Source organism: Medicago sativa, chromosome 2 (genome assembly GCF_051527215.1).
Source record: "Medicago sativa cultivar Bolivia chromosome 2, Bolivia_mono, whole genome shotgun sequence".
Lineage (NCBI taxonomy): Eukaryota > Viridiplantae > Streptophyta > Magnoliopsida > Fabales > Fabaceae > Medicago > Medicago sativa.
Genome location: NC_140750.1, coordinates 80,859,137 through 80,873,856, shown reverse-complemented (window position 1 = coordinate 80,873,856; position 14,720 = coordinate 80,859,137). Strand labels below are relative to the sequence as shown.

General features: G+C 32.5%; 2 protein-coding genes and 1 pseudogene across 3 annotated transcripts; all 3 read right to left on the bottom strand.

The window, feature by feature from the left end:
- Positions 1-664: 664 nt before the first annotated feature.
- On the bottom strand, positions 665-3,317 carry LOC146951348 (Putative methyltransferase family protein). Its single transcript, XM_085747312.1, is given in 9 exon segments — positions 665-1,009; positions 1,121-1,226; positions 1,374-1,512; positions 1,743-1,896; positions 2,034-2,084; positions 2,566-2,668; positions 2,956-3,073; positions 3,075-3,096; positions 3,170-3,317. Coding segments are annotated over 9 exon segments (999 nt in total). The 5' UTR covers positions 3,309-3,317; the 3' UTR covers positions 665-842.
- Positions 3,318-4,423: 1,106 nt separating this feature from the next.
- Positions 4,424-7,348, bottom strand: LOC146951347 (Regulator of Vps4 activity in the MVB pathway protein). Its single transcript, XM_085747311.1, has 7 exons — positions 7,204-7,348; positions 6,873-7,017; positions 6,624-6,756; positions 6,164-6,267; positions 5,896-6,040; positions 5,643-5,786; positions 4,424-5,365 (listed from the first exon to the last, which is right to left on the bottom strand). The coding sequence occupies exons 2-7, from the start codon at positions 6,911-6,913 to the stop codon at positions 4,634-4,636; spliced, it is 1,299 nt and encodes a 432-aa protein (XP_085603437.1). The 5' UTR covers positions 6,914-7,017; positions 7,204-7,348; the 3' UTR covers positions 4,424-4,633.
- A 2,220-nt stretch (positions 7,349-9,568) lies between these two features.
- Positions 9,569-11,384, bottom strand: LOC146951346 (hevamine-A-like; annotated as a pseudogene). Its single transcript, XR_015027874.1, has 3 exons — positions 10,394-11,384; positions 10,068-10,172; positions 9,569-9,980 (listed from the first exon to the last, which is right to left on the bottom strand). The product of XR_015027874.1 is annotated as a hevamine-A-like (transcript).
- Positions 11,385-14,720: the final 3,336 nt, after the last annotated feature.

The following is a 14,720-nucleotide window of genomic DNA, read 5'->3' as shown; positions in this document are numbered from 1 at the left end:
TTGGTATATTTATAGGGACCAAAAACATATTTAACCCATAAAAAAATAGGGTCTTGTTAACGAGTGCCCCCAGGGCACTCTTTTAAGATCCCAAAAGAAGAAATTATTTTATAAAAAAGTCAGACATTTCGATTTCCGATGCACTAATTACACGTTTTTCATGATAAGTTACCTTTTAAAGGCCTTAACCAGTGACCCTGGGGCACTGGTTAACATTTCCCAAAAAAAATAATGTGCTGAAGAAGGCGTGTAAAAATAATTTTGGCCAAATAATGATTCAAAGTGGTGATTTAAGATCTGTCATTGTTTCCATTGGTTATGCCAGCCAGAGTATATTTGTCAATGAGCAACGAAGTTGGTTCCTTTACAGCTGCTTAATGAAGTTGTATGTATGGACAGTTAAATTTAAAGAGGAGAAGTTCTTACTATAACACAGTCTTTACATCTGTATTAGGAGCCACTCGACCTGAAATGAAATCTCTGGGAATTTAATTTATTGCCATACTTTCTCAAAGTTTACTGTTACCACCAGCAGAAACAAATCTGAGCCAAAACAAGACAACACATGACAAGGCCTCTGAAACATTCCCTACAAACCTCAAACCTGATACTTGGCCCCTCTAACATTTTCTCATGAATCATCATTATATTAGACCAAAAGATGTGTCGGTAAAACAATACCCACCATATCTTTGTTAGATAACTTTTCAAATTAAAAAGTCGCCAAAAAGTCCTCTAATAATATGCTATGCAGTTGAAGTTAAAAAACAGCTACACTTTAAATAATTACATAAAATTGAGCAAAATAAATAACATTGATAATGGAATACAGCTTCAAACTTTTATCCCGTGCTAACTGAGGTTTCATGTCTTGGTCCACAGTACTTGATCTGCCAAATCTCGACATCATGTGTTCTTTCATATTCTTTAACATACTGTGGAATTTGAGAGATGTCTATCTGCTTGCCCACAAAATTAGGCATGGTTGCAGACTCGAAGCTTTCAACTGCTGCAAGAATAAGTAATGTTACATCGAGCATTCCATAATGAATGACTACATGAAATTAACTCACTAAAACACATTTAGTCATGACTACACTATGTGCTTATGGGAGCTTACCATCCTCATCCCTAAGATAGCTGCGAAAATGTGAATATCCATTTGCAACGACATCAAGGTCAGAAAAACTGAAGTTGTAGCGCTTTTCGAGTGCCATGTATAACACCTAGAAATAGATAGACTGAGTTAAATAACTACTACTGAATATTGCACTCATGGTTCAAAACAGATCAACCTATGACGTTCCTGTCCATACTCCATACTGACTCAAAACAGGATAGGCGTATAGCATTTAACACAAGTTAACTCATACCTTAGTCGAACCCCTTGACATTAATTTCTCTAAGGTACTGAAGAATGCATCAGTCAGGTCGTCACTATAAATAACATCAGCAGCCAGGAGCAAAGAAGCATTTTCTGCTTCTTCAATTTCTCTAGAAGTCCAAGAATACCTGGATGACACCATAAAGTGATTGAGATGTGCACCTGAGATTTACTTTTAAAAAGATGAAGTAGCTATGTTCATCCAAGGAAATTATGAACCGGAGGGAAAATATTGCAAAACATATGACATATACCAACATTGCTGTCTCAAGTTACAAACTCAATCCCAACCCCAAAAGAAAAAGAAAGAAGCAAATAATTATTTTTGAAAAAATTTCATCAAAATAATGAACTTTACCTTTGTGTGTGAGAAGCTTCTTCTACTCTTGCTTTAGGAGGCCAGGAATCAAACCAATCAAGGTCACGTACAAAAATTGCAGCTGGATTATTCAATAATCCACGATTAAGCTGAACATTCTTCACACAGTTGTCAAGTATTTGATTCCCACGGTCTGCCATCAAATAAGCATCAGCCTTTTAATAAGGTCATCATACTTAAGATCACGAAACATAATGAAATCAAACAGAGCTCCATGAAAACATGAATCAAGGTAAATAGATACAATAGATTTGGGAAGAGCAAACCTACCTGTTACGAATACAGTGTTTGCAGTACGTGCAAGTAACAAACCTACCAGGCCTAGCAACATAGTTGAAAACTTGAAATCGTAAGCATCGTAAAAAAATATTTCTTTATAAAAAAAGATGAAATTCTTTGAAATTAACAGATATTATTATTCCTCTCCACAGATCATTAAACTAATCTCGAGTAGTGCCTCAAATGTTCCATTAAACACTCGGCAATTGGAAAACTAAAGATAATGCCATATTAGTTATTGTTTGTATTCTCCAATATTCAAATGACAACAATACTTTTTCATGCATTAATTTCTACAGTGAACATGAATGTGTGCCGCTAAATTCAATCATGCATCTAAGCATTGGATGAAGATTTTCATAGCCACGAGCTTTAGATTGAACATGTTATGATACAAGCAGATTTAGGGATTTTTCAATTCTTAGTCATAGTTTTTAGGTTTTGTAATTTCAGTTATAGTCTTAAAAAAATTGACAGCAAAAATTATGAAGTGTAAGAAACAGGAAAGTGATTAGGAATATACCAGTTCCAGCCCCAAGTTCTAATGCAATAACTTGGTGAAATTCAGACGAACACAATGCTTTATGCAATATAAAATCAGTTAAAACCAATTCAGCTCTCCAAACCTGAAGGGAAAGGGGCGGAATAAGGATTGTTTGGATAAACAACCTAAGCACATACATATAAGCTATTTCTATAACAAAAGAAAAGAAAAAATAAAGTTAAATTGTTTCCATATAAGCCATAAGTTGTTTTGAAAAGCTATCTTGGAAATCTTATGAAAATAAGCTGAAAATAACTTATGAACATGTATGTCATAAGTTCTCTCAAATAGTCTCACAAATGCTTATGCTGGAAATAAACTCAAATAAGTGAATCCAAACAGGCATTAATTAATACATTAAAAGGTTACCTGCAAGCCAACATTTGGAATTGAAGAAGTGATATTATGCTGAATCCTCACACAATAGTTATTACCGGTGCGGCGAGGTAAAAGAAGGTCACCATCTTGATCGAATTCTAGAACCGAGGATGTGTTTTCTGTGATCAACATCTAAAAATTAGAGTTGCATTTCCGTTACACAAAAATTGAATTGAGAGCAAAGTATAAAGTAAATGAGAGTTACCGTGAGGAGGTGGAAGGGAAATGGTGAAACGGGAAATATGAGGACCGGAGAATCTAGGTGGGCAACCGAGGTGGACTTCGCTCATCACTTCCTCATCGCCGCCGTCTTCTTTTTCCGGCGACGGAGCTGAATGCTCCATTTTGCATATACCAAAATTTAAATAATTAAGGGTTAAATACAAAATTATAAGCTATTTTTTTTAGTCCTAAAAAAAATTATTCATTCCTTCGTTTTATATGGATAATTTTATTTTTTTACAAACATTTTATATGGATTATTTTGAAAGACTAATTGTATCTATTAATTTTTTTTTCTATTCTTATAAATTATAATATAATGGAGGACTAAATTACTATTAAAATTTTATAGGGATTAAATTTAAATATTTGTGATTTTATAGAGACTATAAATATATTTAACCCAATAATTAATTAACGAAATTAATGTTTTCAACCTATGAGAAAATTGATGTTTTTATTGAACTTTAAGCAATGTAGAGGACCTCTAAGTTAATTATCATCTTTGTGGTTGTCCAGCTCAACAAATTTAAATTTTGTTTGTTTTTTGTAAAATTTAATCTAATTGAGGAACCAGAGTAAAATAAAATATTAATCAAATTATTCTCTTTCATTGTAAGTGGAATAAAATACTATGCATAATTGATATGGTTGAGTCTAGCGGAAGAGACTAAACTCTTAAAATTTATGTAGCTAGCAATCCAAATTTCAAATCTCATTTTGAGAGGTATAGATTACATAACATGATTCGGAACAAAAAGGAGATCCCATAACATAACTTAAAAAAATATGAGTCGAATATCAAGTTTTCGAAAAGAAAAACCTTGAAAAGATAGAGTTGTTCTTGGTCCATCTTTTCTAATTTTGTGATACTTGTTGATTGTGCATCACTCTAAAGTTCTCTCTTTAAAATTAATTATTGCAAAATTTTCAATCATATACTAATCGTGAATTTGACCTCGTCCATTCAAATTATACAACAACAATCAAGTTTTATTTTATGAAGTGGGGTGGCCTAATCAACATCATAAACCAAATCTTGTATTTGAACTACTAAAATATTACAAAATTGCATTCATTGAAATTAGCATGGTGACCGTATTATGTCAAAATCATTACAGCTAACCATGTTTGTATGTAAGGTTTGAGAGCATTTGCTATATATAAAATTGTAAAGAGATGTGATCATAAAAGAAGCAAGATTGAATTGAAAAAGGGAGATGTTAGAGAATTGATGTAAGAATGAAGAACTGATCACTTACATTGCCTTTTAAAAAATTGTACATACGCATTGGATCTAAAACTATAGTCTAGACGATCAATTTATCATATATCCTGATTCAAATCTTATAATACAAACATAGCAATAGAGTCTATACAGTACCCATATGGAGAATGAATAAACATAAGAAATATTGAATCCAAAGTTACAAAAAATATCAGTGTATCATGTTCTTCTGAGAGATGCTAGACGATCCGACAAGTCCTCGTAATCTGGTAGACTAGGATGCACATGCCCTGTTGTTGTTGTCCTCATCATTTCAGGTACTAAGGAAGTAGCTCTATCATAGACTTGTAATGTATCCATCCTACTTGTTTCTCTTTGTGGAAGAGATTTTCTTCTCCAAGTTTTAGCAACAGGTGAACTTGATTTTGCATACCTTCTATTTTGATCCTTTACACGTTCTTTTCCTATGCCAGGTTCATTAGGAGTTTGTTTCTCAACGTATCGCATTAAAAGTCCATCCAATATCATTTCTTCATCCAATGCACCACCTGTTTCAGAAAAATCTTTAACTGTATTTTCAACAGGTGGTGGTTTGAGAGGTCTCCTTCTCACTGATCTTGGTTTCGGCTTTTCAGCAGGTAGAGCTTCAACTGTTTTCTTCAAATTGCTTTCACCTTTAACTTCTTTGACATAAGGAGGTGGTACATGCTTATTGGAAAATGGTTTCTTAGTTTCTGTTTCCTCCTCCTCAAATACATTTTCGAATGAACTTGAACGAGACTTTTTGCTATCAAGGTATGAACTGTTAGTGCTAGCAGTTTCATTTTCATTGCTTCTTCGCACCCTCCATTGGAAATCATCTGGTTTAGGCTTGATGTTATCATTAATTTTTTTTGGGAATTTCACCTCACCATGATCATTTTGTGGATCATGGTTTGGTTTCTCTTTCTCCTGCAAAAAGTAGCACTCCTTTCAATAAGTCATCACTAGTTAGTAGGAGATCTCAAATTTTAAGTGCATATTTTGATTAACAATGAAATTGACATAACCACGGCAGATCACTATGATGTTAGCAAAAACTACATTTTAGCGTTTCAACTATGAATTAGTCTCACTGTGGTTTCGCCAAACATACCGTGAATCCAAACATGGACTAAGTTGAAATCATAGCTTTATGTTAGAATCTTTAGAATAGCAAAAAAAGCAATGATAGGTGAAAGATATTTACTTCATGTAAAACAGGAGGAGGTAAATAAAGTTTCTGCTCCAAAGCCTTCCTATCCCATTCGATAGAGTGCTCTTGTGCTAATTCATGCAATAACTGGATCTTCATTTCTTTTGTAGGAGGAGTTTGCCTCAATCTCTCAATAAACTAGTGAAAACCAATTATTCAAGTAAGCCATGTAAACAAAGAAAACAGTGTACAAGAGTTGTAGAAATTGAATTGGTAAGATCTATAAAAGAGTGGTCTCATTGGTTACCTCTTTACTTGTGTAAGGATCAAGAGAATCCCCAAATTTCTGTTGAAACAGTGTTCTCAAATCACGTAGTTCTGGAAGATCAGAAAATCTCGCAGCAGCATATATCAATGAAGGTATGGCTTCCTTGCATTCATCAGGGCAATTGCTGTTGAATAGGTTAAAACATGTTTATTATTGAAGTAAAAATTAAAACATGAAGCATAGAAATTAATGGACCTAAGGAATGTATACATAATTACATAAACATATATTATGAAGAAAATCGTACTCTTGCTTAGAAAGTTCTCGAACATGACTCGATATGCATCCAGCAAACTTGGCAATGAGTTCGTAGCAAGCTGACATATTCTGCTCCACCAAAAACCCTTCAGCCTGTTTTCAAATGCAAACAGTTCACCATACAAATTCGCTAACTATGATAAAATAATAAGTTTCTTCATATACAGAAGAAAAACATATAATTAGTCTAATACATGTTACATAATTCATAATCATATTCTGAACATATAACACATAGCCATATTATATGTGCATAAAATAAAATAACAATGCAAGACGTAGGAATCTTTGTGAGACGAATCTAATTTTAAATAACAAATCATTGGAGAAAAAGAATTATTCCTTACGCTACAATCCAGGCCGAAAACAAAGGTGAAAAAGAGGAAACAAATAATGCAAAGAAAATTAATTAAGAATGAATCAAAATTTACAAGAAAGTTAAAGATTACCCTTCCATATGCATTGTATTCAAGAGAATTCCTAAGAAGATCAACAAGATCTTTCTTAAGAAATTTTTGCACCGCGTTTCGCTTCTTCCTTATCGTCTCTAATCTTGTCTTTATCAACTTCAAGCAATTTTTGCTGTTAATTTCCAGAATCAAAATAAATAAATAAAATTAGAAACAAGAACAGATCATAAAATATAGAATGAAGAAAAGGTGAAAAAGAAAAAACCATTGTTTGTGTTTAGTGCTTACCATTTCGTATAACTTTTTGGTTTCAACAATCCTTGAAACATTTTCACTCAGAGAGAGAATTGTATTGAAACAGGATCCAAATTAATGAGGGTGTTAATTTGATGTGTTTGTTAATTGCTATGTTGAGGTGAAAATGAAAAATAGGCTGAAAATAAGAATGAACGTTAACCTTATATAATATGGGAGAGAGGAAAAAAAGTAATCAAGAAATATTCAAGAAAAGAAAAAAGACCTTGATAAAAATGGTTTTATAATGAGGAAAAAGAAAACTTAGAGAGGAAGATTAGGATATGATATGATAGAAAATGAAATGTAAAAGAGAGAATATTACTAGAATTAAAAGGCGTTGTCTCTCTGGAATTGGTAACCATTAAGAATCATAGGTGATTCATGTGACATTTTGGAACAAAAGAAAAAGAGGAATGGTCATGAAATTTGTCAGTGCCAGAATCTATAAATTGAAAGACGTAAAGAATGAAAGAAAAATGAAAGGAATGAAAGGGTATTTGTGTTAGAGAGCACGTGGTTGTTACAAAAAAAAAACAGAGACTTCTATAAAAGTTTCTCACGCAAGAAACCGCTAAATATGCATCATTCTAATTGTGTCAGTGACACGTGACGCGTTTATCTCTGATATGAACTATCTGACCTCAAAACAAACGGTTGGGATTAAATATTGCTTGCGCTCGGACTGCAGGCGACGTGATTGGTGTATGTGAGTGTGTAGTTCTCTCTCTATACAGCTGCTAATTTGCTATTGAAAAGGTTGTGCAGCTGCTGCCAGCTATGTAGCCTTAAAAGAAATAGTAACACAATCCTTTTATCTAAATATATAAAAACAGACAGTAATTTTGTGCACTAAATTTGGATGAGTGCATTTCTCTTTTTGCATCTGAATTAATATTGATTGGGTAAAAAATTATAGACCAAAAAAAGTATATTAAAACTAATCAAATCGAATACATACATTATATTTTTCAAAAAGAATAAATCAAATACATTATTAAGCATTAAACAAAAACGCAATTTCACAAAAAATAAAAAACGCAATTAGGATTATGTGGTTTTCTTTTATTTTACGTTTCTACTTTAGAAAATATACTCTTCATCTTCCTTATCCATTCATGTGATCATATTCTTTTTTTAGGGAGATATTATTTTTTGTTAAACCTTTGATAATGTCCATTTTCAGTGTCTTTTTCAAGAGTCACGGTAAAGTGAAATAAATCAAATGTATTTGCATGCAATTATATACCACTAGTATATTCTTATGTTTTGGCATTAAAAGCAAGAATAAGATGTGTAGTATCAAAAACTGCCCCAAGTTTCTGTTAACATTTTTATTATATATGAAAGAAAAATACCACGAACAATGGGATTATGAAATTCGACAATTGGCAATCGATAATGTGTTTGCTCCCACGTACGTTGACGCCGGCAAACAAAATTGGACAACCATTAGGCAACAATTTGTTGTTGGAAAAAACTTCAATGAAATCATAATATAATTTGTTTGGTTTTCCATAGGTTACCGGTGTCGGAAGTAATCGTATTCGAGACATCTTAAACACTAAATGTGATATATTTTGGGAGGAAGAAATATATGGAAAGCAATAACACAATAAATTAAGGTTTGTTTAAGCAAAATCGTCAAACATGAGAAAACATGTCCCGACAATCAACGGTGATTTTATACAATTTGTGTTTGATATTTTTGACTTTCAAACATTCTACAAAGAGTTTAAATGATCATGAATAAGAATGTTGTATCTCCTAAGTCCGTGGATGTTGGATTTAAGATGATTGGTTTTATCATCCAAAAAAAGGTTAACGACATTGTTGTCAACTTGTCTTCCCTTCCTAAGAATGCCAAGTACCCCTAGGCAGATGCAAAGCCATTACTTTGTGATCATCAATGTGAGGAGAATTTTCTTATACTTTTGTATTTTGCAAACAGAATTAATGTGGATTCACGCTATCCAAAATTGCAAAGTTAAAAGGCACGAGTTCGTTGATGCTTGATTTTAGGTTATCATTCTAATGTTTGGTTAGTAGTAGGGTGGGGGCACGTCAATTGTAACATGATGGCTTGTTCCTATTCTGTATCCTTTTAGCCGAAAATAACGCTCACTATGTCTAAAAGATCATTTTATTTTAGGTAGTCCCAACCACAACATGTTAGACTTTGTTTTGGATAATTGAATTGAATTCACCTTTTACAACTCGTCTTCTTTTTTTGTCGTGTAGATCATTTCAGTTTAAGTGATCATATTAGATTCAATGTTGGAAAACATGAGTATCTCTTTCAACTAAGATTGAAACATGCGTTGGTCATGTTGTGGAAGACTACATTATATGTCTTTTTTTCTTTTAAAAAATTAACTATGAAACTCACATACACTTGTAAAATATAGAAATATTACAAATTTGAATCTCCGCTTCAACATACCATGTATGTGCAACACATTTTTAAAAGTTTTATATATCAAATTATTCGCTATAAGTTCGAAAATCGACCATAAATTCTCGCACACTTTTTTTTTTTTATTATATAAAACATTAGATAGATACTCCAATAAAATAAAACGTTGTGAATCATCTCAAACTGGATAAGTAATCAGATATAGGGAATGATTTGAGGTGGACCAAATAAAGAAATTGGGGAGAAAAAGTAACTATTTGAGGCAGGTTAAGTTCATGTGCATCAAATTAAAAGGGATTGTGGATTTGTGGTACTGCTGGAGGCAACCCTGAAAGCCATGTGCTTCAACCACTTTAGGTACTCTTCAAAATATTTTAATCGATGATAGGTTCACCAGTTCCTCATGATTCAATAAAACAAATTACCCCCAACAAATGAAGGACAAAAGCCACAAACACATCAAATTTTTATTTAGGGTGGAGAGATGTTTTTATTTTGCATCATTGAATTATTTTACTGCATAATTCTGTTATTAGATGTTTATCTAGTAGCTACATAAACTGGCCTGTTAAGCAAGTTGAAGTCCAAACTTGTGTTGACCTCGTTACTTGCCTATTCCTCCTCTTTTTCTATAACATTACCTTCAATTTCATTTAACACCTTCTTTTGGATCATTTTTCCATCCACTGATTATTTGACATGAAAAGAAGAAAAAAAACTCTTCTGTTTAAAATGATAACACAGCGCTTAAAATTTACTATGTCAGAAATTACCTTGTGTTTTCTCTTTTGTTCTTAACGTACAGCCTAAGCAGAAGATAACAGAAATTGCAAGGGCTGCCCCCGCTCCGATGATGATCCATATCCACCACTTGTTACCTGATAGAACAAGATCATAATTAATTTATTTGCATATGCAAGAAAGAAATAACAAACCAATTTCATGCACAAGAGTTATCACATAAATATAAATTCGCTATTACGCAAATAAAAAAATGACAAAACTTGACTACATTTCTTTCAAAACTGTTTCTACTATTCTCGCAATAGTAGAAAGAGTTTCCAGAGAACTATGCCCAAGTTTAGTCTATAAAAAGAACCTTTGTGGCGACAATAATTTCCTCCACATTCAGGAGACTTTTGTTGTGTGCATAAAGAACTTTTTATGTAGTTGCTGTATCCACTTTGTTTATCATATTATGTTGTCCACAACATTACACCGCCATAGTTACGCGATATCCTTAAAACAGGAAGTACAATCTCACATAACAAATCAGCTGGTACATAGCCACTATCTGCTGCTGCAGGGGATGCAGGCAATCCCAAAAACACTTTGCCCGAATTCAACGACTCCGTCCATTGCTTCCATGAATCCAACAAGACACTAACATCTCCTTGGCTATAATCACATTCAGGATTGTTGTAAAACTGTATCCAAACATAGTCAAAAACTCCCGTTTCAAGTGCCACGCCCAATTCTCCATCAGGGAATGGACATGGAGGTGCTGCACTTAGGTAAACATTTTGTGTTGAAGTGTTATGTGACTTTAGAAAACGTGCAAGTTCTTCCCAATGTTGTTGGTTTTGTTTTCCTATAGAATTTTTTTAAATATCAAAATCAATACCATCTAATATAGCATCACCAAATGGACGTGAAGATGAATTCCCACCCAAAAACTTGTTCCACAAGTAATCAGAAACATTTTTTGCATCATCAGTGGAAGCTAGACCATAGTCTCCATCTGCTCCACCAATTGAAAGCAAGACTTTGATCCCTTTCATTTGGCAATTCTTAATGTGTGTGCTTAACATTGTGCAATCATTAGAAGAAGGGTCACAGTGATATGCTAAGTTGATTTCAGGTGTTGTTCCATTCCCAAATTTGTTAAGAAAAGCTATGATTACATAGGAGTAATTTTTGTAGTTTCCTTTTGCACATGTTTCTGTTAGGGTACCCTCATTGTTATTTTGACCCCAATAAATGGCAATGTTGTCTGATGATTCTGCAGCATTAGATAATAGGAAGGTAATAAGGACTAGATTTAGAACCAAAGAGAAACAGTAAAGTACTACTATTTTATTTCTAATCATCTCTACATTTTTTCTTTATGAAATTCTACATAGTTCTTTTTATCATCAAAACTTGTTAGCTATATCTTTGAGCTTTGTTTTAACTCTTTTACCATAAAAGACAAATAATTAATGTAGAAAACAAAAACTTGTATAAAAGACAAATAATTAATGTAGAAAACAAAAACTTATCACTGATGATTGATGTGTAATTTGCTCAAACTAAATTAATTAAATGCACAAAAATACATAGATTCACCTTGTATCTTTTTCATCAATGAAAAATGCCGTCCGTGGGGTATCATGTATTATAAACCAACAAAACATAATAAATTTAAAAAATAACGATAGCAACAAAGGGGGATGTTTCAAATGAGAGGACTTTTTAAATGAGAGGGTGAGAGGATTAAACCGTGACCATTGGATTAGATAGATGGCTGTGATTAAATGTTGGCTTTTAGTGACTCACGTGACATTTTTCTGTCTTCTCTCTTTCCCGTTAATTCTTTTCTCTTGAAACATTCCTTCTGCCATCGTCCTCCAGCTGCATGGCTCTTCTCTGGTTGAAAAAGCATCACTGATTCAACGATGCCTACGATTCTCCAACCTCTTTGTCGACGGTGATTCTCCGACTCAACTATGTTGACGATATGTCGGCAAATCTTTGACCCATTTCGTTGTGGGTGGTTCTTCCAGTCAACGATACAGGCGATTCTCAGGTGAATCTGGTACTTGATTAATAACTTAATTTTAGTTTCATACATCAATTGTTATATCTTATGCATGTTATTTTGGATTCCCTTCAATTGGATCCTGATTTGATACCTAATTGGAATTTGATACCTTAATTTGAATTTGACACAAAGTTTAATGGGTTAATTTGTTTTTTATTTGCAGAATGGACTAAGGTAGGGGTGGGCAAAAAGAACCATGAACCGAACCGAACCGCGCGAACCGAACCGAACCGAACCAAAAATAACTGAACCATTAAATGGTTCACGAACCGAACCGTTAATTTATTAACAGTTCTTGAACCATAACCGAACCATCTTGAACCGAACCGAACCGTTTGAACCGAACCAAACCACTTGAACTTTTTTTTAAGGAAACCACTTGAACTCTTTGTTGGATCTTTCCAAAAAAACAACTTATGTAAAATAGCTTATTTTAAAAAGCTTATTTTATGCAAAACACCTTATTTTAAAAACAACTTATTTTAAAAAAAAAAAAAAAAACTAATTCAAAACAGCTTATTTTATGCAAAACACCTTATTTTAAAAAAACAACTTATTCAAAACAGCTTATTTTATGAAAACAACTTATTTTTAAAAACAGCTTATTCAAAACAGCTTATTTGGAAACAGCTTATTCAAAACAACTAATTTTATACAAAATAGCTTATTTTAAAAAAAACAACTTAGGCCCCGTTTGGCTTGGCTTATTTTAAAAAAAACAACTTAGGCCCCGTTTGGCTTGGCTTATTTTGAGCTTATATGAGCTTATCTACCAACATAAGCCTTTGTTAATGTGTTTGGGTAAATTAATAGAAAGAGCTTATCACAGTTTAATAAGCTGCTTACGGCATATTTCAACAAGCTCTCACTACTAACTTACACATTGGCTTATACGGAGAGCTTTTGAATAATAGGGGACAAGTTTCGAATCCCGCTAGCCCCCTTTTTCTTAAACTTACGTCTTTTTATTAACACTTATCATATGTTCTGGATTTTATAATGCAACTTATCTTTTTTGTATACGTATGCCTTTTGCTATTAATCTACGGATCTTTCCCCTATCTTTTATAAGAAGTTATTGTTTTTATTTTATTTATTTATTTAAATATTAAAACAACTACTATATTTTCAATCATGTTTTCTTACTACCTGTGAACATGGTTTGATTCTTTAATTTTTTTTTTTTTAAATTAATTTTCTTAGGGGTGAGGTGTTTCAAATTAATCTTTTAAGAGGCGAAAAATTGGTGAATATATTAAAAAGGAGTGGAAACGAAGTTACGCACACCGTGTGCCTAAAACTGGTTCACAACATAGTCAAAACAAACATAAAGCAAAAAGCAAGAAGATAAAGAGCCTATAATGACATTACGAAGTGATAATCCTAGACAAACGGACGAAGCAATAAGCTGTTTTTCATAAAAGAAGCTGTTTTGAATAAGCTGTTTTCAAAAATAAGTTGTTTTTCATAAAATAAGCTGTTTTGCATAAAATAAGTTGTTTTGAATAAGTTGTTTTTAAAATAAGTTGTTTTTCATAAAATAAGCTGTTTTGCATAAAATAAGTTGTTTTGAATAAGTTGTTTTTAAAATAAGTTGTTTTTCATAAAATAAGTTGTTTTGAATAAGCTGTTTTTTTTAAAATAAGGTATTTTCATAAAATAAGCTATTTTTTTAAAATAAGGTGTTTTGCATAAAATAAGCGGTTTTGAATAAGCTATTTTTAAAAAGAGATCATAATAAATTGTTTTTCATAAAATAAGTTTTTTTGAATAAGTTGTTTTTTAAAATAAACTGTTTTGCATAAGATAAGTTGTTTTTGAAGAAATAAACTATTCTAACTTTTAATTTTAATTTGTTATTTTTTATAATAAAAGTGGTTTTATTCATTAGATAAAAAATATTTGTTGGATTTCAAAATGAAAATCCAAGAACCGAACCAAACTATATCGGTTTTGGTTGGTTCGGTTCGATTTTGAATCGAACCAAACAAGGTCGGATATTTTTTTAGGTTTGGTTCGGTTTGGATTTTCTGTTTCATCAGTTTTGTCCAAACCACTTACACCCCTAGTTATATAGACACTTTCTGCCCATCAGACTACTCTTTTTATTGCGTCAACTTGTGCAAATTATAAAAAAAAAAAATTTACAACATTTAGATTTTAATTTAAACTTGTTGTTTTTAAGAATTAATTGAAATTAGTTAGATTTTGATAAAATTATATCATTCTCCTCTTATATATATATATATATATATATATATATATATATATATATATATATATATATATAGGGAGGGGTAACCTTGGCGCAACTGGTAAAGTTGTTGTCATGTGACCGTAAGGTCACGGGTTCAAGTCCTGGAAACAGCCTCTTGTGTAAAAACAGGGTAAGGTTGCGTACAATACACCAAATGGTGGGACCCCTTCCCGGACCCTGCATATGCGGGAGCTTCAGTGCACCGGGTTGCCCTTTTATATATATATATAGGGGATGTTTCAGATGAGAGGACTTTTTAAATGAGAGCGTGAGAGGATTAAACCGTGACCATTGGATTAGATAGATGGCTGTGATTAAATGTTGGCTTTTAGTGACTCACGTGACATTTTTCTGTCTTCTCTCTTT

What these genes read in the sequence shown, in the direction of transcription:
- LOC146951347 (XM_085747311.1), bottom strand. Translation starts at nt 6,913, where the DNA reads ATGTTTCAAGGATTGTTGAAACCAAAAAGTTATACGAAATG. An exon ending in AATACAATGCATATGGAAGG is followed by an intron (nt 6,268 to 6,623) that starts GTAATCTTTAAC and finishes ATTTGAAAACAG; the next exon opens with GCTGAAGGGTTTTTGGTGGA. An exon ending in ATCCTTACACAAGTAAAGAG is followed by an intron (nt 5,787 to 5,895) that starts GTAACCAATGAG and finishes GGTTTTCACTAG; the next exon opens with TTTATTGAGAGATTGAGGCA.